General features: G+C 27.7%; 4 protein-coding genes across 8 annotated transcripts in view; 1 reads left to right on the plus strand and 3 right to left on the minus strand.

The window, feature by feature from the left end:
* LOC107166309 (serine/threonine-protein kinase MARK2-like) overlaps positions 1-4032 on the plus strand; it is a 51007-nt gene extending 46975 nt beyond the window's left edge. For all 3 annotated transcript variants that reach the window (XM_089215776.1, XM_089215774.1, XM_089215775.1), the window contains one exon: positions 650-4032. In XM_089215776.1, coding sequence (XP_089071902.1) covers positions 650-868 — 219 coding nt within the window. In that variant the 3' untranslated portion in view covers positions 869-4032. The remainder of the gene's footprint in view (positions 1-649) is intronic.
* A 172-nt stretch (positions 4033-4204) lies between these two features.
* LOC107166312 (serine/threonine-protein kinase nekl-3-like) lies at positions 4205-25461 on the minus strand. Of its 2 annotated transcripts, XM_015514911.2 has the most exons (7): positions 25246-25461; positions 24923-25151; positions 10353-10572; positions 9321-9565; positions 5400-5513; positions 4510-4628; positions 4205-4413 (listed from the first exon to the last, which is right to left on the minus strand). In XM_015514911.2, the coding sequence occupies exons 2-7, from the start codon at positions 25121-25123 to the stop codon at positions 4407-4409; spliced, it is 906 nt and encodes a 301-aa protein (XP_015370397.1). In that variant the 5' UTR covers positions 25124-25151; positions 25246-25461; the 3' UTR covers positions 4205-4406. The 2 variants fall into 2 exon arrangements, with proteins under 2 accessions (XP_015370397.1, XP_015370398.1); XM_015514912.2 differs by having other exon boundaries at positions 4205-4628; positions 25246-25460.
* On the minus strand, positions 17869-20488 carry LOC107172574 (uncharacterized). Its single transcript, XM_015522865.2, has one exon. The coding sequence runs from the start codon at positions 20486-20488 to the stop codon at positions 17909-17911; it is 2580 nt and encodes an 859-aa protein (XP_015378351.1). The 3' UTR covers positions 17869-17908.
* On the minus strand, positions 20605-24842 carry LOC149062940 (uncharacterized). 2 transcript variants are annotated; one of them, XM_089215778.1, is made up of 9 exons: positions 23904-24842; positions 23576-23801; positions 23367-23509; positions 22353-22419; positions 22129-22294; positions 21866-22068; positions 21522-21702; positions 21036-21175; positions 20605-20973 (listed from the first exon to the last, which is right to left on the minus strand). In XM_089215778.1, exons 1-9 carry the CDS (start codon positions 23930-23932, stop codon positions 20620-20622), a joined length of 1509 nt encoding a protein of 502 aa, XP_089071904.1. In that variant the 5' UTR covers positions 23933-24842; the 3' UTR covers positions 20605-20619. The 2 variants fall into 2 exon arrangements, with proteins under 2 accessions (XP_089071904.1, XP_089071903.1); XM_089215777.1 differs by having other exon boundaries at positions 23576-23833.
* Positions 25462-25850: the final 389 nt, after the last annotated feature.

A 25850-nucleotide genomic window follows, 5' to 3' on the forward strand; every position in this document is an offset into this window, starting at 1 on the left:
ACTGCTTAGCATTATTACTACAACGTCTGTCATGTTATGTCCAAAAATTGAGCTCGTCCCAACTGGACGTTTTGTGAATGATACCATAATAACGACAATCAGAATACTGATCTACAATGTATACGACAGACCACCACTTAGGTTCACAAATCACCCGGTGGTGGATTTTAGGGTTCAAAAGAGTCGGTTAATTCATAAGACGACCGCCGTACAAAATGTATATCAGCAACATACTTACTAAAATGTTGTATTTCCTAACAATGGTAAATAATATTGCCGCTAAAAATATATATTTTTTTTGTGATAAAAATGTTCAAATAATTTAACAAATAACCTTCGTATTCGTATTAGCCGTTAGGAGAGGAGCCCCGTCAGGATTTGTCAACTAAACGTCCGTTAAATCCACCACTGACCACTTAACTGACTCGATTTTCCTGTCGCAGGTTGGGAGGGACCATCATATTTTCTATAAAAAATCTCTACACCGGTTTTGTTTTCATTCCGTTGTCTCTAGGTGTAGACTCTGTCCTGCTTTACTCGTCGTCGTATCCCCAAAAACTAACAACATCACGAACGTGACGCGATTTCCGACGATTAACCGTTTTTTTTTTTTTTTTTTGTCTTTCTCGTACTCTCCCGTACTACACAGGTACTGGATGCCAACAATTGCGATTACGAACAGCGCGAGCGCTTCCTGTTGCTGTGTGTGCACGGCGACCCGAACACCGACTCGCTGGTCCAGTGGGAGATCGAGGTGTGCAAGCTGCCCAGGCTGTCGCTGAACGGCGTCCGGTTTAAGCGCATATCGGGCACGTCCATCGGGTTCAAGAATATTGCGTCAAAAATAGCCAACGACCTAAAGCTCTGACTACACACCGAAAACCTGCCGTCCGCCGACGAATAGGTTTTTTGGTTTCCGTACGAAAAAAAAATTACACATACCCACACAAACAAGTGCGTACACATGCACACATGGACCAGACGAGAATGGGAGCAGCGCGAAACGATAACAATAATATATTAATTTTATTATTATTATATTTGAAATATTATGTTTATTATTATAGTATTTTGTCCGTAACCAACAACAACGAACACCACTGGCCGACTACCACGACCAGCCATGACCCGATTGCACAATAAAAATACGTATAATATATATTATAAATACACACAAATCTATATAAATACCAAACATGTTAAAAATTTAAAAAAAAAAATCAAAAATGTCTAGACTGAACGATGGCTGGAATGTCTTTGTACACCACCAACCGTTGGTCGGAGACAGAGAACGTGTATTCCGGCAAATTGATTTTGTATAAAAGTGTTCTCAATGATTTTCGTTTTCGTTATGATTATTTTATTTTTTAATTTTGATTTGATTTAATTTTTTTTTAAATGTATTATCGTTATGATTGATTTTCATTTTCGATAATCTAATTATACTTTTGATTTTTACTATAATATAAATTTAAATAAAACAAATATCGTTAAGAATGACCCCTCTCCTCTCCACTACCACGCTTTAATGCAAAACAACTAGGATTTTATGATTTTTACCGTTTTTTTTAAATTATTCTACTTTTAATTACGTATAGCTTAAATCTATGCTATTAATAATAAATGTTTCTTTGTGTACTTACTTCCAAAATAGATAATGAATTATACAAATCGTACATTAATTACTAACAGTTTATTTATCGGTTAGCAAATATGTGCTTTACTAAACTACCAAACATTTTCCTCTTCAGGGGTGTCTTGGATATTTTGGGTGTATATTCGTTCACGTGCCCATTAGTTTGAATACTATTTATTTATTTATTATTAATTTTTTTCATGTATAAATTTAAGATTTATTATTATTATTAAATTAAATAATGCTCGTAAATAAAATTTTGAGTTAATGCGCTGTAGAATTTTATTGAAGTACATTTAAAATAAAAGGAGGGGTTATAATTTGCATGCCATTTTTATAATATTATATTAATAAAACAATCGACGTCAAAAATTATATTGTTATCGGTAGCTTGAATACCACAAAAAAGCGATTACAGCCTCAACCAATAAATATTACTATTTTTATATTCATATTAATATGTACATTTGTTCTAAAATGCCCGAAATTGCATGTGATATAGCAATATTTGTGGCAATCACCCCTCCCTGACTGATGATCTACCATTTTAGAGCTGAAGTGTTGAAATATTTACAATGGTAATAATATTTCGATAAGTTTAATTTACGCTTTTCTAGTAAGGGCATATTTATATTATAATTATGATATTATATAAATTTATTGTAGATCATCATATCTTATGAGATATACTCTCGCGTGTAATATATGATATATATGTATAATATGTTAAATATAAAATATAACAAAGAGACGTATGATCGAAGATCTTTTTTATTAATGCATTTCTTTATAATACTCATATATATTACGTAATTGGTCTCGCTAATTAAAAAAAAATTGTTGTTACTAATCATTACAACTAGTTCTGATGATACAGAATCATCAGAGTGCTTTGTGTAATATTTTCTAAAAATTATATACATGTATTATATATATATATATATTGGCCCACCTGTTTTATAAAACTTGGCGTTTTTAACATTTTCGTGCAAGTATATGAATGTTGGCTATGTTGAGTAGACAATTTATTCAACAAGAAGATTATTTATAAGTTAATGGTTAAATAAATTGTTTCATATATATGTCTTTACTAAACGTTTTGATACAAATTGTGTTTTAAGAAATCAACAGCTCTGTATGTTATTTGTATTTTTGCTATTGTGTTGAATAACAAAGTCAGGTTTAGCATTTGTACATTTCCATATTCCATACACATAAAATATAACTATTGCATTTTACATCATTCTTATTTTCTAAATTATATACATGATACTTAAATATATATTTAATGTATATATTATTGTTATTATGTAAAACAATAATTTAATGATTCAGAGTAAATTTTTGTAATGTCATAATCATTGTGAACTACAGGAAACATAATGTTACTGTTTAATTAATTAATGGCATTAAGCAATTTGGTGTTGAATAGCACAAACCTGGTAATCTGATACCTATTTAAATTGATAATATGTACTATTTTGTGCTTGTACAACAAAATATGGTTTTCATGGGATGTATAACAATAACACTGTGATATGTGAAATACTATTAAATTAAAATAATACAAAAAAATTTTTTTTAACAATATTAATTAATTTAAATGTATAGTACAGTAACGATAAAAGGTTATCAGACATCACCAGTGGCATTGTTTTAGCTTTTCACAAAAACAAAAAAATGAATTAAGTATGTCGATAAATTAATATTTTATATATATATATAATTATTTAAAAGTTATGTATTATGTGTATTTTTTTTTTACTATAGTCATGTAGACAATACTTGTTATGCCCTGAAAAAGTTATCCCCTGCTATGCAGTATGAAATTGTAAATTTTTTCTTTAAGGTACATTTGTCAAAATCAATTATATAAGTTTATTATTTTATGATGTAATAATATAAGAAAATATCACATGAAACCAATTATTCATAAGAATTTTGACAAACGTGACCTTAAAAATAGTGTAATCATAGTGTATGTTATAGTCCTTTTTTATCGTTTAGATATTGTAACACCATTAAGTATAATGTAAGCATTTTTACAATAGATATATTGTTTACAATTCTGTACATTTTTATGTATACATATGATATATTATGTATGTGTATGTAAAGATATTATATAATATATATATATTTATATAATTAAAATATTTTAAACCATAATTACATAACCTGTATAATATTAAAATGTAGTTTAATGTAGGTAAACAAAATACCTAAAAATGAAAATGGCTCGAATATCATAACATATTAGTTGTGATGTAACACCATACTTAGTATGTATAATAAAGAACAATTTTTTTTAAATCATTATTATTATCAGTTCTGCAGGACTTAAATTTGTTTCAATTTATAGTTATAATAAATTTATTTATTTTAAAAATAACAAATACCTATTGCTTTTATGCCAAGAGTGCTGATAATACTGTCGTTTGTAATGTATTATATAAATACAAAAATAAATAAATAAATAAATATATTGAATATTATGTTAAATGAAATGCTTATACAAATTTTAGTAACCGTTTTCATTCTTGATTATGTAAAAAGAAAAAACGTCAATCAATTGTTGTACATTTATTGTTTAGCCCTAATAAAGATGTATAAAAAATAAATAAAAATATAATTAAAAATGAATTGATTGATGGTTGTACAAAATTATCTACTAGATTCTATAGTAGGTGCATTTACTCTGTCAGAAGTATTAGGTAATTTGAAATGTTATACCTGTAGCTGTTACTGGCAAACCATTTTAAATGGTGTTCTAGAATCTAAAAGACACCAAAAAAAATTAAATATTATAATAGTCTAGAATTTAGACTGTAATGAAACTATAATGGTTTTTGATATAGCTATCATCAAATTACGATGGAAGTGCAGAATTCCGAGATTCGGCCAATCCTCTCCGTGTTACTCTCAGGATCTGTGATATATTCGGCCTGAACTTGTGGTTGACTATTATGCAGCTATCTATGAATTTTGTTATCTGCATAAGGTTAAAATATAAAAAAATTGATGATCATGTTTATGGTTGATTTTAAAACTTAAAGTGAAACAATGGTTATACGTAGGGCCCGGATTTATATGCAAATACAATCCACATTAAATTGTTATAAATATTGATGTTCTATAATGTGTAGATTCTATGGTTATTTTTTGCATACCTATTGGCTATTGGTTGCATAAATGTTGCATATTCTATAAAAATAATAATAATCATTTAAATTATATCTTTATTCAATAAAACAAATCATCAGACATAAATACGAACAAATATCTACTGTTCATCGTAAAGAATTCATTATAAATAACTTCACTAATTTAACTATACAATAATTCAGCATATTTATAATATGAATCTGCATAATTTATTGATGTTTATTGCATATAAATCGAGGCCCTAGTAATAAATAATAATGGATTATAAGGTATACTGCAATATATTTTGCATTAATATGTATATAATTTATAAAAAAAATTTTTATTTTCAATCTTATTTTATACAAGAACTTTTTTTTATTTATACAAATATTATTTATTTATAAATATTAAATGTTTAAAATTTAAATTGTTTAATGTTATACAAGTTTCTAAATAAACAAAATTCAACCAATACTCATTTTTATACAATTATGTAACATTCTTGTGCACTTAATCATGTTAATCTTAATCATGTTAATGCATCTTAATAATTTATTGTGCATATCAAACATTATTTTTGCCATTAGGTAAAGAGTATAAACACATAAATACTGACCTTTATTGAATAAATGTCTGAAGGTATGGGTGGGTAAAATCCATTTATTATTCTTTTGGTCATCAAGTTCATATCTAAAGTATTCAAATGAAATGGAGCCTGAAGTGCTACCAACTAAAACAAAACTATCAAAGTGAATAATGGCATTGTAAATTATGTTAATCTTAAAAAATTTAGAAACCATGCTGAATGATTTCAATAGAATCATGTCCTTCCTTAATTAGCTAAGTTAAAACACATGAGAGGATAGGTATAAATGTATGATGCTCTATTGCTCTCGCTAAACCTAAATTTGATTTTTACGTATTTTAAACTTATAATTCATATTTAATATATTGGTTTCATTACCATTCAAGATAACTAAATTAGGTCTATGAATTAATAGTTAGTAATAAGTATTTAAGATGAATTTAAATATATAGACAAATTATTATTTTGATATCTTCTAATTTATATGAAAACTTGAATCTATTTTTTGTTTGATGAAATTATAACTACCTATGTGTCATGAACATTTATAGGAGTGATTATATTATATACTATAGTAACAGGGGGGACTATTTAGGAGATGACTAGAAAAGGCTTAGCCACCACAAAAATGTACCTATTCCTATATAATATATTATAGTTTGAGAATGAAATATAAACATTCAATTAATTAGGTATCTGATCCATGGTAAATTTTATTTTATTTTTTTATATATATATTTAATATTTAAAAAAAATGTTGTTTTAACTATTTTTCTAACGATTATGAATAAATAAATGATTAGAAATGAATCAGAAATTAATGTGGTAAAAAACTGTATGTCTTGTAGAAATACTATGTTGTAAATATAAAATTAATCATGAATGCTGAGTTTTAGCCTAATTTTTAACTGGTTTCATTTTCATTAACAATTTCGATCAGCTCTGCGGAATGTGAAAGATTAATCTATAGAATATTATTTTTTAATAAGTTTTCTTCAATCTTTCTTGAATCAATAAAGTAACAATAATTTATGTTGAAAGAAATTTGTCTATTGTGCAGTCATTTATACAGACAATTTGAAATTATTAAAATTTTCAAATTGTATCAATATTTTTAATCTTAGTATTAACTAATAGATGTATAGAATGATAAAATATACTTATTATATATTAATTATTAAATTTAGGAAAAGGGCTCAGCTAAAAATGATAAATATATTATGTAGAATTGTAATATTATATTAAGTAATTATAAGTCTTACTAGCCCTTTAAGTAGAGATACAGCATAGGGTGTGGTTATGTAAGACTGTTTTAGTTAATTATTATTGGTATCTCCGCATAAAGATCTTAAATTGTGCTCATATAGTTGTGATTTGTGAAATATTCGACTGCTTATATGAATGATATAAAGCTCTCTTAAGAATATTTAATTAAATACAACAATATATATTAAATATGTAAATATATTCTGTGATCAAATTTAAAGGTTTAGGACATTATTTGTATATCTACTCTCTCTAACTAATTTATTTACATTCTTCAGGGAATTATAATAATTTTTTTATTTTAATATTTTACATGCCAACCAATAAATGATAAATAAATAAATGAAAAGGTAAATGATTGCAAATAAAAATATCGTAAACAATTTAATGAATCGCTGTAAAATGTATATTAAGCTAAAAACACTAAATTGGTTGTGCTGAATAAAATTTTATAATGTTTTACTGTTTAAACAAGACGGTTTTATTTAGACCGTAGCCATTTCCCTCCAAAAACGAGATACCGTTTTCCTCCACTGTCCATTTTCCACCAATAAATAATATATAAAATAATAAAATATAGTCGGTATAAATAATTTATACATGACAAAAAAAAAAAAAGATAAATAAATTGATTATAATATAATATTTTTTTTTATAATTATAGAACATTTCAGCTGCAAATGAATACCTATTTAAAGAAAAGAAAAATTAGATTTAATATGAATAATTATTTTACTTTTTGTTATTTCTCAGACTAGCGTTTTTCGATAGGTACCTACTTTGCTGATATAGCTGATAGTCCAGAATGTAATCATCAACCACTAAGTGCAAACTGTGATCCTACCTTTACTCTATCTTTATAATACTGAACGCCACACTGGTTAAAACGTTGAAGGAAAATAGTCATAATTTTAGTCGAAAATAATGTGGAGAAAAATCAAACTTTTTTGTGGAGGAAAACAAACGGTATCTCATTTTTGGAGGAAATTGGAACCACGCCTTAATTAAACTTTAGAAGATTTAAACTACTTATACTAACTGTAAGGCTGGACAATTGCTACCTACTGAAATAGTTTAGTATTTTTATATATGTTTACATATAATGAGATTTATAAGTTATAATGAATAGATGGTGCGATTATTTTAGTACGTTTGTACAAATATAGGTACATTATTATAGTAATTGACTTTTATTGGGAATAAAATTATGGAATTTAAGTCTTCCTTATACATTTATAATTTTGATAAATAATAACGTTTAAGGTATTTATTATTGACACCTGATAAAAAATAAATCCGCCTGAACAGTAATTCGACTGTCATATATAACACTCCAACACTGATAAAAAATAAAATATTTAAATTTATGTATAATTATATGATTAACATTTTAACTACCAATTAAACGTCTGTCGTTTGTAATTAATTTATCTTGTTATATTGCGCTATACCAAAACTAAAATAATACCAATAATCAACTTGTACTTAATTTTCCATTCATTACAAAACAAGTTTATGAGTGTGGCTAAGGATAATTAAAAAAAAAAATTAAAGAAATTATAACAATAACAACTTAACTCAAATTTATTTGTATATTTAAATTAGCTTTAATTTAAATTAGTTAATTTGATTCAACGATAAAAACTAAGTTAACAAATTAGTTTTAAAAAATTGATTTACTTGTCTGTCCATCTTTATGCAAAAGGTCCTACCTGGCTTAGTTTTAATTTTTCATATTACATATTTCAATAAAAACATTTTGGACCCGGGATCCTATGATTTTGTACGTTCTATACGATCGGACATTGGCTTTAGTTTAAAATAAAATGTATTTATATAGATTGTGTAATCAAACAGAGTTTTGTTAATATAGGTATCATCTGAAGTATTACAGTACTAGCATCACTAAAATGTAGCATTATTGGTTAATACATTAAAATATAATACGTAAAGGGTAAATAATTAGAACGTGACCATGTCACGAACCTGCAGGTACAGTATATACCTAGGTAGGTTGATACTATATTTAAGCTATACTAAACACATAGAAAGATAATATTATTATCATGATTTTTAAATGTATTCATTTCTAAATACACTATACAGACATACGCCAGTACGGTTCCAGATACATGAGGGGAGGGGCTAAGTAATAACTCTCAGAAAACTTTCAATATCATAATATGTTTTTTTTTTTATAATTTTATTTTAAACGATAAGTATACAATTTCTGGAGCCACTCCTGTGCATATAATAAGCATCTATATTTTTATATGGTATTAAATCGCAGTAGACTGTGTTAAAACATACATACTAAGTACTTATTCTAAAGAGAGTTTGTTGCTTGAAATGACACTACTATAACCTAAGACCCTGCAAGTAACTACACTAAATCCAGATTCCTGCGGATTATGGACAATAATGTGCCTAACTGCAAAAACCGAATATATTTAAACATTAAACTTGATTTAATAATAAAATGTCCAGCCTTTTCCCTCATAAGTAATTAAAATTGTAAACTGCAGTGTTGTATAATTTATATCCTCATTTACAATGTGCGCTATATAGTTGCTAAATTTATAAAGGACTGTCGTTTATCTAGAAGTGCGGTGTATTATTGTAAAATTATTATTAGGTAACTAAAACATTATTATTATGCTATTATAATTAGTAAGTGTCGCGTACCTCGTATATGACACAAGCCATTGACCATATGTCGCTGTCAAAGTAATACTTTTGGTGTAACATCCTCTCGGGGCTCATGTACAGTGGAGAGCCCAACACCGATCGACAGGTCATGTCCGAACCGTTCGCGATGTCTTTGCTAAATCCAAAGTCGCCGAGCTTGATCTTCACATTTTCCCACCGCTCGTACAGCGATTGCTCGTCTTCTTTCAATCCGTATACGAAAATGTTGGCCGGTTTGATGTCTGTATATGTGCAATACACAAAGCTTAAACTTCAAAGTATAGGTATGCAAACTACGCTTTTTGTTTACATAAACAAATTATCTGCAACTATCAATTTTAAATAGGTATAAAAAAAGTACCTTAAATTTAAAGAAAAATGTTATACATCGATAATTAGAATTTGTGACAAAAATTAGAAAAAAATATTTTTACTTTAGAAAAGTGCTCTGCAGTATACCTATAGCTATTAAATAATTTAATTTACTATAAAAAAAAAAACTATATTTTAATTTAATCAATTAAAGTTATGTCCAAATGTTTAATGTTATCATTTATCAAGTGTAATTAGCTAATATGTATCTATAGATTATTACTTGTATAATTAGATTAATAAAATCTCAAAAATTGATGTTTTAAATTTACAAAAGTGTAAATAGGTACATTATTATAGGAGCATTATTATGGCGTGTGCACGGGTGTAGCGACTAGTGCTTTCGCTGCATTTTGAAGTTAGTAGGTCGGTGAATATTTATTTAAAATTCTTACTTAGTATGAATAATTCTAAAAGCTTTAAATTCAAAATTAAATTATCTATCAAGCGAGGAATTTAAAAATAGATGTGTTATATACCTTGGTATTGATGAATGTAGGCGGTATGCTCGTGTACGACATAGGTACATTCAGTACATTATTACACGCATGCGAATACCGTTCAAGTGACATGGCCCATCGACCCATTTATATACGCCTTTATGAAATTATTTTTAAAAATATTCAATCGGAGAAAATAAAATATATTATTATGTACCTCGGTGCATGATTCTTGATTTGTGCATGTGATAAAGTGCACTGGATAATTGGACGGCACAGGACCAAATGGTAGGTTCTTTAATTAGATTAAAATTATCATAATGTTCATGGATGATCCGTCTTAGATCTCCGCCAGTAGCCAGTTCCAACCCAATTTTCAGTTCAAAATCCGAAAAATCCCACCACAAACATCGTATGATATTTGAATGGTTCAGTTTCTATTAAAAACATAAATAATAATTTATTAATGATGATTTATTTTAATACTTATTAGAGAACATGACATTTTTCAAAGTAAGTACTAAGTAAATTATGATTTACAATTTATGTCAATATTTTTAGCGTATACAATAAAATTCCATGGAGTAGGATCGAAGGTAGTGCGAAGTAAGTAGGTACATAAGAATTTCAAGTTTTTTAAGGTGAAGCAATATATTATAATATATTAACCAAAAGTAAACAGGTACTTATAGTATAGTTTTATGTGGATAGCCTTGCAGGAGAACTGGCATAATATGGAAATCGCACATCCATCGCATGGCTTTCAACAAATTTTGACTACAGATTTTAATGATTGGAAACACATAGATATAGCAGAAGGCATTAATTACTTAAGACCTATATTTAGCTGGGGTCAAAATTTTGTGGGTGCACATGTTTCTCAAACTACATTCTTTTAAATTGAATAAAAATATAAAACTAAAGGCCCGTTGGATTATTTTACCATGTGCTTTAGAAGTTTTAGTTACGCCACTGGAACAAGGACACATTCTGTAGACTATATGACGAGGAAGGTACCTTTATAAAGTAGGTACATAAATGTGAAATAAGTTATTATAATTTACGTCGTATTTATGCAAAAAGAATAAGATATAATAAATTATCTATCTACTAGCTGCTTCAATTTACAAAATAAATTAAATAAATCTGTTCAAAGTACCTGCCTATAGGCATTCCAAATTGTTTCTTATATATTATATACGAATTTTAATGTTTAATATTAAGTATTTAGAAAACTTTTAATACGATATTAATTTTGAATAATTTTAAAACATCCACATTTTACATTTTTCCCTGCTAGTGTATTTTAAATCATCATTAATATTTAAATACCTAAGTATATATATTATCAATCATCATAGTATAATCCATAGACCCAGTGGCGGATTAACGTATATATAGGCCAAGTAATATATATGTTACGGTCAAAGTAGGAAATCCGGGCATTGTATAACAATGCCCGAACATTTTGGCCAATGTAAGAATGATCATTTTAATACTCAAATTTGTAATACATTGACCGGGCATTGTACTAGATTGCCCGGGCAAAGTGTACTCTGCCCAGATTCAAGTGGGCAGATGTGATCTTCGGTGTATTCTGGGAGTTATACTTTCTGGTAATTAATTTTAATTATAAAATAATTTTTAAATTAATAATTTTTTTTATAGTAAAAGATTATTTATATGAAATTGGAACAAACGAGGGCAGACTACATCAACTCTACAGTCGGAACCAATTCACAATATGTAAAGTGGTGTTTATCCAGGCTGATGATGTACCACCAGTACAAATTTCATTAAGAGAAGTGGCAAGAAAATCTTCTAATTTGGGTAGCCAAGGGTACAATAGGTGTACTTGCAATACATTGTGTAAGACCAACCGGTGTAAATGTAAAAGATCTGGTCGTCTTTGCAACTCAAAGTGTCATAATAGTGGTGTATGTGGTAATAAATAAAGCAAATAAATAATAATTGTAATTTAATAATTAATTAATTAAATATTAAAGCTGTGCAACTTTATTTATTTTTAATAATATTTTTAATATCTTTATTTTTAATTTTTTATATAATATTCAATATTTAATCTACTGTGCCCAAATCTAATTGGACACTGTATACAATGCCCGGGCAACGTTAACTTATTCTAACTTTGCCCTTGAAAATCGGGCATTGTGCACAGTGCCCAGTCATTGTGTACAATGCCCGACTTTCTATTTTGCCCGTAACATATATATTATAACATATTTATTTCATTTTTTTTTGAGTGAGTAAAACTATTTCTTAATATTTACATTATACAATTATTGTGGAATGTAATAATGCATTAGGATTAGATAATCAACAAGTTATTTATAAACACTGTAAAATTATTGCTTTAATAAAATGTTGAATATTTTGTTTGAACTGGGCTTGGTTATAGATTTTGCATTTTAAGGTAAGTATTTGCAAAAAGTAGTTATTTTGCTATTTATGTTTTTTTTTTTTTTTTGACATTATTCATTATTATATTATTTTCAAAATCATTTAGATATTGATTTAATTTTTTAGTTGTATTCAAATGTAGAAAAGTTGGTGAAATTAATCAACTAATTAACAAAAAATCTATTTTTAATTTTATTCTTATATAATATCACTAGGTAATAAAATATTTTCTACATAAATATATTATTATCGTTACAATATTATTAAATGATTATTTCAAATTTAATGGGTAATGTGCAAAATTTTTATAGGTCCAATAATCGTAATGACAAATTATAAGTCATATTACTTACATTTAAAGCTCGCGTATCTTTTTATATTTGATTTTGATAACAATATAAGATAAAAAATATCAAAATCTGTTGGTACCTATATTTTAAATTACTATATGTGCTGTATCTGTAGTATGATACATAATATACATATAAAAATATAATATGTATATAAAATTAATTAAAGTGATAACAAAATTGTTAAATAAGTTTTAAAAAAATTTAACAAATCAATGAAATATAGTTGATATTGTATTTTAATAGGTATAAAGTTCAGCATATTCTGTAAGTGAAAAGCGTATCTTTGCACCTGCAACATAATACCAGGGGGTGCAAGTGCACCGTCGTGCACCCCTGTAATTACGCCACTGCATACCACTGTCGGTACTAGGTATCCAGTTATTTGTTGACATTAATTTTTTAACATTGGATACCTAACGATAATTCTCATCAAACGATTTTCTTATTGTGTTGTATAATTCAAGAACAAATAACTGCAATTTTCACTTAATATTTTCATTTATAATTTTATAACTATTCATGAAGAAATATTCAAAATATGACTATTTTTAAGCTATTACCTAGCAATGTCAAATTCTCACACATTTTTTAGTTTTTTTTTTTATAATTGTTATTATGCAATAGCAGTTCAAAAAAAAGTTTTGCAGGAATTATCATTTTATATTGTAGTTAAAAATGTATAAAATGTTCATTTAAAACAATAGTTCTTAATAGACTATAATTTCTAACAGTAAAATAAATAACTAATATTAATATAGCTCATATTTATACTGAATACTCCTACTGTACATAAAAGTGGTTACCAGTTACCACTTCTCCACCTTTTATATTTTGTAAATATTTGAATTATTTACAAACATTATACTATTTGGGAATTTTATTACTAATTTTTCCTTATCATCGGTGTAAGAAAAAAGTGTTGTTGATAATTCAATTGTTATTTTGTGCAAAATAATCAAATTATTCTATTATAGAATTAATATAGAGTTTTAAACCTATGTATTATTGTATTAATACCAATGTTTTAGATATTTATTAACGCTATTAAACTGTGATAATCTTTAACTCTACACAAGGTATATTTTATTCTGGCATATTATTATGCTGTTGTATACAATCCACATGACACAGCGTAAGTACATATTTACGTACGCGCTTAAACTTTTTATCGGTTTGTAGGTATGATGACTAATGACGATTATGTACGACATACGTATTTCCCAACTTCCCCGCATTTATCATTATAATAGACAATTTTATTGACTAGATTGTTAGAATTCCATCACAAAAGTCTCATGCAGGTATCCATCGGAAGTATAAAATTTTTACAATAAAACAACTATAATCATTAGTCTCTACTTAAATATCCACGAAAAAGACTGTATTTATATCATTTTTAATTTGTATGGTTACTGTAAGGAATACTTATGAAAAACTTAAAATAAAAATTGAACTTTTAAATAAATTTTAATTGCAAAATAATTTGAAAATTGTTGATGAATTTTGTTAAAATGTGAACTTTGAATGCTTACGAAAAAAAAAAATTATGGCTATATTTTATATTTTTAAACTATTCTATCATAGAAACTTATAACTTATAAGGATTATTATTGTATTACATTTTCAAACTGTTTGGAACAACGAAGAATTTTTTACTGAACGTAATTTAAAAAATAACTAAAAAAAAAAATAAAAATCGAAAACTCATTATGCCCATAAACGGCTCGAAATTAATAAAAATGTTTTGAAAACTGTATGGTGTTTAGAAAATACTAATTTGAACATTTTGAGAAAAAATCATACATCAATACAATATTTTTGCAACAATCAATTGTGCCAATTGCGAACTACATATTATTGTACATCATGTTTTAAGAGGACGCTCCATACCCGCACGTGTTGTCTTCGTCTTACAAGTGCCTAACATGGCAAATCTATGCTTATAGTAGATCACATTTAGCTCTGTTAGTTTAAAAATTAAAGTAAATTGACCTCTTATTTTTATATACAATTTAAAGGTAAGAATATTATCTGTGTCCGTATTATGTTGAGTTTTTACAATAGTTCGGTTTTTAAGAGAGTTATGGAAATTTTTATTTTAGTATATTCTATATTTTTGAAAGGCCTGGCTTTCATACAAACGATTTTTATCAAATATTATAATTCATAAGTATACTAGAATTCTACATACATATTACATAAATTCAAATAGTATAATAGTATACTGTATAAGTGCAGATAATAATCACACTATTTTATTGTTACCCAGCAAATGTTTTATAACTTTTGTTTTTTGAGGTCTAAACTTTTAACATACATTTTTAGTTTGTACTATGTATGTAATATTACACATGTTGTCAATTTATAAAGGATACAAATACATTTGTTGATATTTTATTTTTAATTATAGTTACCTAACCCACTCCTATAATATATACTATATACATAGAACTAATATTTAAGGTATATTCGTGCCAAAAAATTAATTGTTATTTAAGAGGGGCCCAGATTTAGTTCTGTACCAGGGCCAAACATATGATTTTGGGGGCCTGAGTATAACTGTATATATTCCTACTTAAAATAATAGATACTATTGTGTACAATACAGCTACACTTTGACATTTTATCGGACAATTACCTAATATTATCAGTTGGTACTTATTATAATAATTTCGGTTAAACGCCTATAATTAAATTGTGAATCACTATGATTTCGTAAAACTAAAACCAATGCATTTACTTTGGAATACATTCACATACATATTATTATCTTTAGCCTAGCTAAAAAAAAAACACTTAAAAATAATATTCATTTTTAATTGGACGTTTTTCTTAGGAATAAACAACTACATTTACGATTTACTATCTACTGCCGTCTGCCGTCATAATTGTTTCGATTATACGTTACACGCTTATAATCAAATTTATCGTATTCGTGTACACATAAATAATAAGTCATGGACCGGCTGGATGTCCGACGACATTAAAATGTTTGGCGTCCTTATCGCATGATGGGCACGTTGAGTCGCTGCAGATCGAATGAAATCACGTAATAATAATAAAATGATGCGTAATATCACTAAAATAATATTGAACGCAATAGTTGATTTTTCAATCTAAAAGTATTCTACGGGTACTAATAATTACTAGGTACGACATTTCCAAAAAAATAGAAGCACACTGCCTGGAAGGGAATGCGTAAAAATTAACTTTTACCTACATAGATATTTATAGTACAGCTAGAGTGTGATAGAAACGATATTAATAAATGTTTTCAAATATTTGCACCTACTGATGTAAAAACTTTTATTCTTGTCATTTTTTTTTCAATGTATTATATTTTATTGTTTATTAGTAGTTGCTCGGGAATTAACGAAAAACGGATAAAAATAAAAACTATTACTTATAAGTTGTTACACACCAAGTCGAGTAGTTTATTACATTTGCCATCGATATTAATTACACCTGACATGTTTTTGTAAAAAATCAAATTCAATATGACGTGGTAATGTAATACAAAAACAATTTTCGTGCATTTTGGGGGGGTTTTCGCAATCGTGTGACCACACAACAAGACAGGGACCCATCTAGTCCAGTGGCGCCGATCACCTAATTTATCAATGACATATGTCATACACGCATAGAAATTTGGAGTTGTTCTAACTACAACGAGTGTCAATGTTATACACATTTGAACGTCGATTTTGCGCCAAGGATTAATAAGTGTTACTTTGACACCAGAACTGTAATCAAATTTCCAAAACTACCAATCGGTCATTTTCACAACCCAGGACAGTTATTCAAACAACAACATGTTTTAAAATAACTCTAGATCGATAGTCAATACAAATTATTTATAATATTGTATGTAACAATTAATCGAGTGTTAATTTAACCATCGAATATACTGAGGTTAATACTAGCCAGACGAGTTATTCAAACAACAACATGTTTTAAAATAACTCTAGATCGATAGTCAATACAAATAATTTATAATTGTCCGTAACAATTAATAGAGTGTTAATTTAACCATCGAATATACCGAGCTTAAAATAATAATAGAGTCAACACAAATTTTCGCAGGTAGTCAAAATACTGAGTATTTGTAGTCAAGTTAACCTTTTTTGTTATTTTATTAAACTTCAAATTAAGAGTTATTTTAAGAAATTTTGAATTTAAAATATTTATTATAATATGATATTATAGTAGCCGGTAGATACCTATACTTACTATACTTACTAGCTACTTTTTTTTTTTTTTTTTTTTATTAACTTAAATAATTATAAAACGTTCCTAGCCTATGGCTATCTACATCTATAGTTAAATGAACGCTAGCTACTAATAACTAACTAACTCACATCTACTCAACTAGTCTCAACACACATACTCAACTACTAACACACATCATAGGTATTACAAATCAACAAACATGTGATGACTCATTATAGCAAAGCACTGGAATTAAAAATGGTATTAGGTATAATTATTATAACGAATAAACAAATAAACATGTCAGATAGAATTATAGTAATTAACTTTATTGTATAAAAATATTAACATAAGTAGGTAATACAACACGTCATATAAGTTAGAACAAATTAAAATTATTCATTATATATAGGTAAAGATAAACTAATTGCATACTTATTGGTAGGTAACATAATATATTATATAATAATTTTCAGATTAAAATTATTAATAGTTACAATATTTACAGAAAAAAAATTAAAAACTAAGTAACTAACTTTGTGAATTATTATTTATTCAAATTATATTGCATATTTTAATGTAGGTACCATATATTTTTCCATTGTAAAAAATGTCAGATAGAATAAATGATACAAATTTATTTTATTTTATACAAGTATTAACATAAAAAATACAACACATGTAATAAAATAATATTTTTCATTAGAGATAAAATAATTACTAAGTTACATAATTACATTAAAATATTAAACAATAGGTAAATTATCATTTATAAGTGTGGACAGTGTAGTTATAATGCATATTTTAATGTAGCATACATTTTTCCATTACCTAAAACACGAGCAATTGTTGGAGTAGGATCAGGTAACTGATTAATATAAAATCCTTCAAGTTCGGAACAGTTTTCATTTTTTGTAATTTCATAGGCATAATAATGCGAGTCAAAACCAATAGTATACAAACGATTAATTACAAAATAAGGAATTTTTGATTTACTGGAAAACATATACATTACTTGCCCAAAAGTACAATCACAAAGATTATAATCTATTACCATGAGCATACCTTTTTTATAAAGTTGTCCTTTATATTGAAGCCAGGAAGCGTTGAAGACAGATGATAAAAACTCATCAGGTAATTTATTCATAAAAGAATAAGGTAACTCTGTTGTGGGAATTGTATTTGTTCCCATTCCTAATTGTAGGTCTTGGTCTAAACCAGATTTTGAAAGCAAGCGACTTACAGTTTGTAATTGAAGTTTAAATGCCAATGTGTGACCGAGATTAATACGACAGGGGACAGAATTAGCGATTGACTTTAATACTTTATGTTTGGCTTCAAACCGTATAGAAGATGTTAATTTTAAAGGACCATTCCTTAGTAAAATACGACCATAATGAGTAAGAAGATGGAACTTTGGTTTAAGAGTTTTATTAGATAATTCCATATATAATCGATTATGTTCAGTAACAAGATAATCTAATAATTTAGAACACTCGGGTTGTAAAGTCCTTGCACAACATAAATCAACAATTTTTTTTAATAAAATATAAAGTTTCCAATTTTTTGAGCTTTTAGGAATCAGTTCACCAACAATGAGACCAAAATTTCTCACTAAACAGAGCATCTCCGAGGCAGACATTATTATTGAGCCATTATTTAAGTGAGATTGATTAATTTTAGGAGGACAATTTTTATTTTCTATTATACCATACTGATAAAGAACAATTCGAGAGTTTAATTGATCAAGAGTAAAATATTTTTCAATTATAAGATTTTGTATAATGATTGCCATGTCATAACGAGCTACACCCTCGGGAATATCATGCATGAAATCACAAGCCATGTTTCGAACCACATGGAAGTTTGGAACTTCGTGAAAGATACAACGTTCGTTTATGCCAGTCTCTGTTACATTTCTTTTATTAACATCCATTTCATAATTATTTTCATTTCGTAAAGACTGAAAAGATTCTCTTAACATTTTCTGTAGTTCTTGTTTTGGACAACGACAAATTCTACAATAATGATTTGCAGAAAAGCATTCGACAAAACCCAAGATAGAGTTTAACCCCAAATTATCTCCTAAGACTAACCCTAGTGCAAAATATATAGTAGTGTAAGCATTGTCCACACATACAGAAATTCCATTTGTTTGAAGATCAATTAGTTCTTTTATAAGGCGAGAAAACATGATTTTATTGGGTACTTTGGTAGTCCCACGATCTGAAGAGTGAAATAAAAATGCTGTAAATATATTATTTAAAGATGACAAATATTCAGGTGGTAAGGCTGCAACAGTATAATATATACACCCTATTTTATGTATGCCAGAATGGGAACCTAATGGGTTTCCCATTTCAGCATCATCATAATATAAAAAAAGAGGTAAAACAATTTTTCCAGAAAACTTTATTTTCATATCTTTCCATGTCGAGCCATCCAAAAAAGAAGTAAGAGTATTGTTGTGCAATGATGAATCATGCATAAATTCAGTTGCAACTTTAAGAACATTGGGGAGCTCAAAAAAGGCTTTAAGATTTTTTTTCATAGAAAGAAAATGACCATGTATAGGTACTGTTAAAAGCTTATCTTCACCATTCACATACCGTTTTTCTTTAATATAACCAACCACCACAGTCTCAGGTTTGAAAAATAAATTATTTGAAATTAAATACTTAATTCGTTGATAGTGAGTTTGTAGTTCAGAAAATGGGTCTTGTAATGAATCAAACATATTTTCTACTTCTATTTTTGTGGAAGAATCGCAATTTAATATAGGAACAACTTTACATTTTAGTTGTTCAATTATACCACTTGAAAACAGCTCTATAACACTTTCTACTACATCTTGTACCAATGAATTAGTAAGGTAAGGCTTTGACATTAATTTTGTAATAAATTGTAATACGTTTCTTTTTAAAATCTCATCGTAAGGAAGTTCGTTTATATTTCTATTTTCACTGTCTAATATTTTTTGTATAGTATGATTATTGATAAGGTCATTTATAATTACAGTTTCCTCAATTAATTCATATGATTCAATATTATTTATTAAGGGTGGACTAATGTCTTCAGAAAATGTAGTAGAAGATTTATTTAATATGTTAGGTGATTCTACTGAAGATTCAAAAATGGTTTCAGTTGTTGTATTATCTAAATTGAGTTCAACTTTTTGATTTACTCTATTATGTAAATGTTCTCTATTTAAATGTTGCCTGAATTTTTTTATACCGCTAAAATCACGTGCACAACCTTGTTGTTTACAAAGATAAAACGAATTATTTCCAAGATTATGGTATATTTTCATATGCCAAATTAACTTTGATATCGAACAGAAATTTTTTAAGCATAAATAACACTTATACATGATGTATTAAAAAAAATAGCAAAACTTTTTAAATAAGAATAAATATTAATTAAGTACAGAGAAAATAATTATTTCAGTTTATATTAGTAATAACTGATACTAAATATACTTAAAAATTATAAAACAAAAATTTACAAAATATGATCATTTTTTAAAGCATTCATTTTACTTGATAGTGATGTAATTATTGCTGATTTTTGGTCATATATAGTCGTAAAATTATATAGTTGAAGTTGTAATATTAGCCAAGATTCATAGCACTCACGTGGATAAATACAATGTAATGAATTGTATGTTTTAAAACAAGCATTTAATGCTTTAAGTGGACAGTCAAAATTCCAACAGTTATCATCTACTCTGACATAGGATGACTCAACAGAAAATATATCTTGGCCAACTAAAACAATGAAAGGCTGTATTGTTGTTCCATACTGTAAATACTTTATCCTTCTTCTGCCCAGTTCAGCTTCAAGCTCTGTAAGGTTCTGTTAAAACAAGGAAGTGTTAACAATATTTATTTATTATTCTCATAATATAGGAAACATACAGTTACATGAACCACAAACGCTGCTGCAGATTCTGATAGTGACGGCTTCCAAGACTTTTTTAGTGGTTTTTTAATTTGAGTTTTTGTAGGTACCAAGTATGGAATGAGTAAAAGTTTTAATCCGTTAGCGGTTTTAATACCTAAATATAAAACACCATGAATAAGATGTTAAACTGTTAAAGCATCTGGATATAGGTACATTAGTACATTACCTACTTAGTACAAATCATTATTAAGTATGCAATGGGTAGGTAAATTGGGAACCTAACATTGTACATGCAGGTATGCAATTATTAAGTTTATAACATTAAAATAAATATAATTGTTAAATTGATAATAACTAGTAGAGCTTGGTTTAACAAACAAAACTAATGAAATATAAAAATATTTAATTTCAATGAACCTTTACAATTAGTTTTGAACGAGTTTTGAATATTAGCAGAGATAACTTAAACTATTTGATAAAATTTGGAAATTAATACTAACTTCCTCTTAGTTGTGCAGCATCAAGGTGTTTTAAAAGTTCTTTGGCATGATTATCTTTTACTGAACTCCGCCTTAAACCAACAATTGTGTCAGAAAATAAAATCCACTTTTTAATAAACACAGACCAATCACTAAAAGTTTCATGGATCAGTGGGTATTCAAGTTTGAAATCTTCAGAAATCTTAAAAAAAAATACATTTATTATATAGGCACAATAATTTTATACAATAGTAACAGTCATAAATAAATTAAATGGTTTAATTAATTACAATATTTATATTTTTAAATAGTCTAAGATAATTATCATATCTGTTTATTTAATGATTGTCTAAGGGAAAACTTACTAAGTCATGTCCTCTCGAGCTACATAAAATTGGCCATGATTTAAAAATGTCTGAGAGATGACGATCAGTTATAGATTTATTATCTACACCTTGTATTTCAGATTTCCTTATTTGATAAGTAATTATCCAATTACTTTTTATATCGTCAAAATTAGCTGACAAACCATTTTGACTAAGCCAGATTTTAGCTGTTACCACATTTTCTAAACAATATAAAAATTACTTAGAAATATTTATAATATTGTATAATAATTAGAAATTACCAGAAAATATTTGTGATGCAATATCAACTGTAGTAGAGTTTGGTTTTTTCTTGTCAGATTCAATTGCACCTATGCTACGCAATCTACGGGATACATTTTTCCACCTTTCAACTAATTTCCCTTTAGCGTGGGTATTGCCTTCCCCAGCAGGTATGAAATATACACTCTATAAAAAAAAATATTTGTAACTACACAAACTATTGGTTCAACTAAAATGTAAATACCTTTATCTCTTTAGGAAATATTTCACAAATTAATGTTGCTATTTTGCGAAAAAATAAATCTGAACCTCTAAAAAAATAAAAAATAAATTTATCAAATTAACGGTTGAACGTTAAATGTTCTAGTTGCTGTTACAGATCATATATATAAGTATATAGATTGTAGCAATAGAGTGATTGGTGTATTTCTAGATATTATAAAGGCTTTTGATTCAGTTAACCATACAATTTTATTTAAAAAATAGCATTTTGTGGTATAAGAGCAATGGATCATTGTCTTTTTAGGTCATACTTAGATTAAAGTTTTCAAAATACAAGATTAGACAGTATTCATAGCCAAACAATTAGAGTTAATTTTGGTGTACCATATAGGGCCTTATTATAGTTTACATAGGTAAATGGCTTATTAAATATGGATATTAATGATAAAATAGTTTGTTTTGGTAATGACACAATTGTTAGTTGATGGAAATAATGCAATGGATGTTTATAATCGTTCAGTATTATGTGTTTAAAAAGTTAAATCTTCGAATAACAATCAATGAATTAATTGCATACAATCTCTCTCTAGATCCTAATAATATGTACATTTGATAATTTTAATATTTATGTTTTTGTTTAATTTCTTATTTATTTAACTTTATTACTATTTAGTTTATTTAAAAAGGTACCAATTAATTAATGTTTATTTCTTTATTAATTCTTTAATCATTCTTATAATGCTAGACTTTAATATGTTATCAAATATTATTGTAACAAGCATGTTAATATTATACAATTAACCAATTTTTTAAAACTTTTCATTGTTATGAGTTACCTAAGTTATTTTATATTTAAGTATTTGGGTGTGATAATATATTAAATGTTCAATATGTGTAACAATAATTTGTAATATATTAACAGTTGATTTATTAAGACTGATATTTTAGACCTACCTATCGAACCAGATTTTAAATAATATGTAGTTTTAAAATAAGTGGCATCATTTATGTTAAATCAAAAAAATATATCACTTACTTGCTGTTATCTTGGAATAGAAAATTAACAAGTAGTTTTGTTAAGGTATTTTGACCATCGTCAGATAAAGAGTTATTGTTTGCTTTTGAGTCGGCTAAAACAAAACGGCCATCATTGGATGTATGCAAAAGTTCTAGAATTGTCTAGAAAACAAAATTATTTTATAAAACATTAAACAATATTCACACAAGTTATTTTTATTAATATACCTCAATAGTCCATTCTAATGGTTTATATTTTCCATATTTTTTATGTGTTGATGTTGTTGATATTGAAGATGAAGAATTGGATAATGAGTATGGACTTTGACGGTTAAGGGTTAAGTAATATTTACTTGGATCACTAATATCAGTAATATCCTGAAGATTTTCGAAATGAGGCACTTCAATTATGTTAGGTGTTGGAACTAAAAAGTTGCTTTCTATACTCTCTGTACTTTGAAAATAATCTTGATTAATAAAGCAGTCCTAAAATTATTCTAATATTTTATGTTTTGCCATGCAACATATTTTTTAAATAAAACAAATAGGTACTTACTTTGGTGATTTCTGATGCGCTAATTCCATTGAAATTATTATCTGAATTCATCTTAATAATTAATATATAAAATGTTCGAACTATCAATTATAACAGATAGGTACTAAACTCAAATTTTATATTATGTAACAATAACTACAAATATTACAATATAATACAAAATACATACAATTATACAATACTAATAACAAATTGAATTATAATATTGTGTAAGACAAACACGTGTATCGACTCATGGACACTGAACAGTCGCATTAGAAATGAGAGGTTAGTGTTAGTAAGAAGTTCAATACCAAACAATGTTTACATAAAGCGCGTCGGCGGCCGTGTTAACACGCGATGTTGAGTATTTTAAGATATCTTGGGGTTATTACATCGTTCCGTGTAATTGAACTGAAATAGGTTCGGATGTTAAAACAACTCCAGTGTAGAGTTAATTTGAAAACAATTAATAATTTTATACAACTCAACAACCTGATTTAGATTAACGTTAATTTAATATTAAACTGAATCCGACTTAGTTTAAATCAATATTCAATGCTTTTGTACCAAATACTCTTGATTGTTATGGCACTGGTATTTAAAAATACCACCGATTAAGAGTTAATTTAACTGCATATGTCACTTTATTCAACATTTCCTTATTGACTCTCCGAATTGGTGTTAAATTACCGCGGATATTTCTATGCGTGTAGTCGATTTTATAGCTGGGGGCCCACCAAGAGGTACTGAGGCCTGGTTGTGGTTAGGTTGTGAAAAAATTAGGGCGGGGGACAGGCCCCAGAGGGGCCTCTGAATGTACGATGTCATAGTATTTGTTAAACACTTCGGCGCCACTCCCATCTACTAACTATTAGGTAAAACTATAGACCTGGCGATGCACCGCTTACGGTCATAATATAACGACACGAAACGCATGTGCAGTATCAATAATGTGTATTCGGTACATATACAATATAAGCTGTATGTTATTGTGTATGAATGAAATCAGCAAACATTATACAAATTGTTGCACTGACCTTCAGGTTGCTGATTTCGTTTACGCAGTCCTGTACGGTTTTTAGGTCGTTGACAATGTTTCGCAGGTGAACGATTTTCAGGGCTATGTGCTCGTTGTCCGGCTCTACCAGCGCTCTGTACACCGTGCTGAACGTCCCTTTGCCCAGCACCCGGTCGAATACCACTCGCCGGCACGACTGTGCTCCGGGGTCGCTGGTCATGGTATCAAAATTTGATTTAATGCGGTATCTAATGAAATAACGAAAAATACGTCAACCACTGTATACCTATTATATATAATTATGATACAATAATAAACGGCAGTAAAAGAAGAGGTACCCACCTCTGGCGTAGGTGATATTTTTTAAATGCACGCGCACAAACGTCCGCGGGCGCGTCTGTCTCGGGTCGAGTCTCGTCGATTGACTGTGACAATAATAATAATAAAAAAAAACATCGTCGGATTGTCCAGCCCGAAACACCGTGATCGCAGTGGGTAGTGTGACGAAGTGATGCGATACCAACCGGCAATAACGCGCGTAAGCACCTAAACTACGGTCGCACGATACGCGACTACATATTTTCCAAGTCGATAATAATGTATAGATAATAATTATTTCGTACAATAATATATTATAATAATAATAATAATAATAATAATAATAATAATAATGCAATTATCGTTTATCGCATTCGTCGTACCATTAGGTATAATATTATTATGTTTATATAACGTCGCAGTAAGGCAGCTCTATAGTAGTTGTAGCCAATATTATTATATTATGTACCTGGTACCTACCTATCCCGAGTATATAATTTATAGCAAACAACATAATTCCCCTCCCCCTTCCACACGTTGGATGATGATGATAATAATAATAATATTGTATATACCTACCTAGACGACAGACGTAAATAAATACTGGCACAGTGGCACCCGCCGTCGTT

The sequence above is a fragment of the Diuraphis noxia genome, unplaced genomic scaffold, assembly GCF_037042655.1.
Source record: "Diuraphis noxia isolate RWA-SAM2 unplaced genomic scaffold, SU_Dnox_SAM2 contig0001, whole genome shotgun sequence".
Lineage (NCBI taxonomy): Eukaryota > Metazoa > Arthropoda > Insecta > Hemiptera > Aphididae > Diuraphis > Diuraphis noxia.

What these genes read in the sequence shown, in the direction of transcription:
- LOC107172574 (XM_015522865.2), bottom strand. Translation starts at nt 20,488, where the DNA reads ATGTATAAGTGTTATTTATGCTTAAAAAATTTCTGTTCGATATCAAAG.
- LOC149062940 (XM_089215777.1), bottom strand. Translation starts at nt 23,954, where the DNA reads ATGAATTCAGATAATAATTTCAATGGAATTAGCGCATCAGAAATCACC. An exon ending in GCGCATCAGAAATCACCAAA is followed by an intron (nt 23,834 to 23,903) that starts GTAAGTACCTAT and finishes GAATAATTTTAG; the next exon opens with GACTGCTTTATTAATCAAGA. An exon ending in CGTTTGTGGTTCATGTAACT is followed by an intron (nt 20,974 to 21,035) that starts GTATGTTTCCTA and finishes TTGTTTTAACAG; the next exon opens with AACCTTACAGAGCTTGAAGC.
- LOC107166312 (XM_015514911.2), bottom strand. Translation starts at nt 25,123, where the DNA reads ATGACCAGCGACCCCGGAGCACAGTCGTGCCGGCGAGTGGTATTCGAC. An exon ending in ATCAAGAATCATGCACCGAG is followed by an intron (nt 9,566 to 10,352) that starts GTACATAATAAT and finishes GCACATATACAG; the next exon opens with ACATCAAACCGGCCAACATT. An exon ending in CAGACATTTATTCAATAAAG is followed by an intron (nt 4,629 to 5,399) that starts GTCAGTATTTAT and finishes AACCTTATGCAG; the next exon opens with ATAACAAAATTCATAGATAG.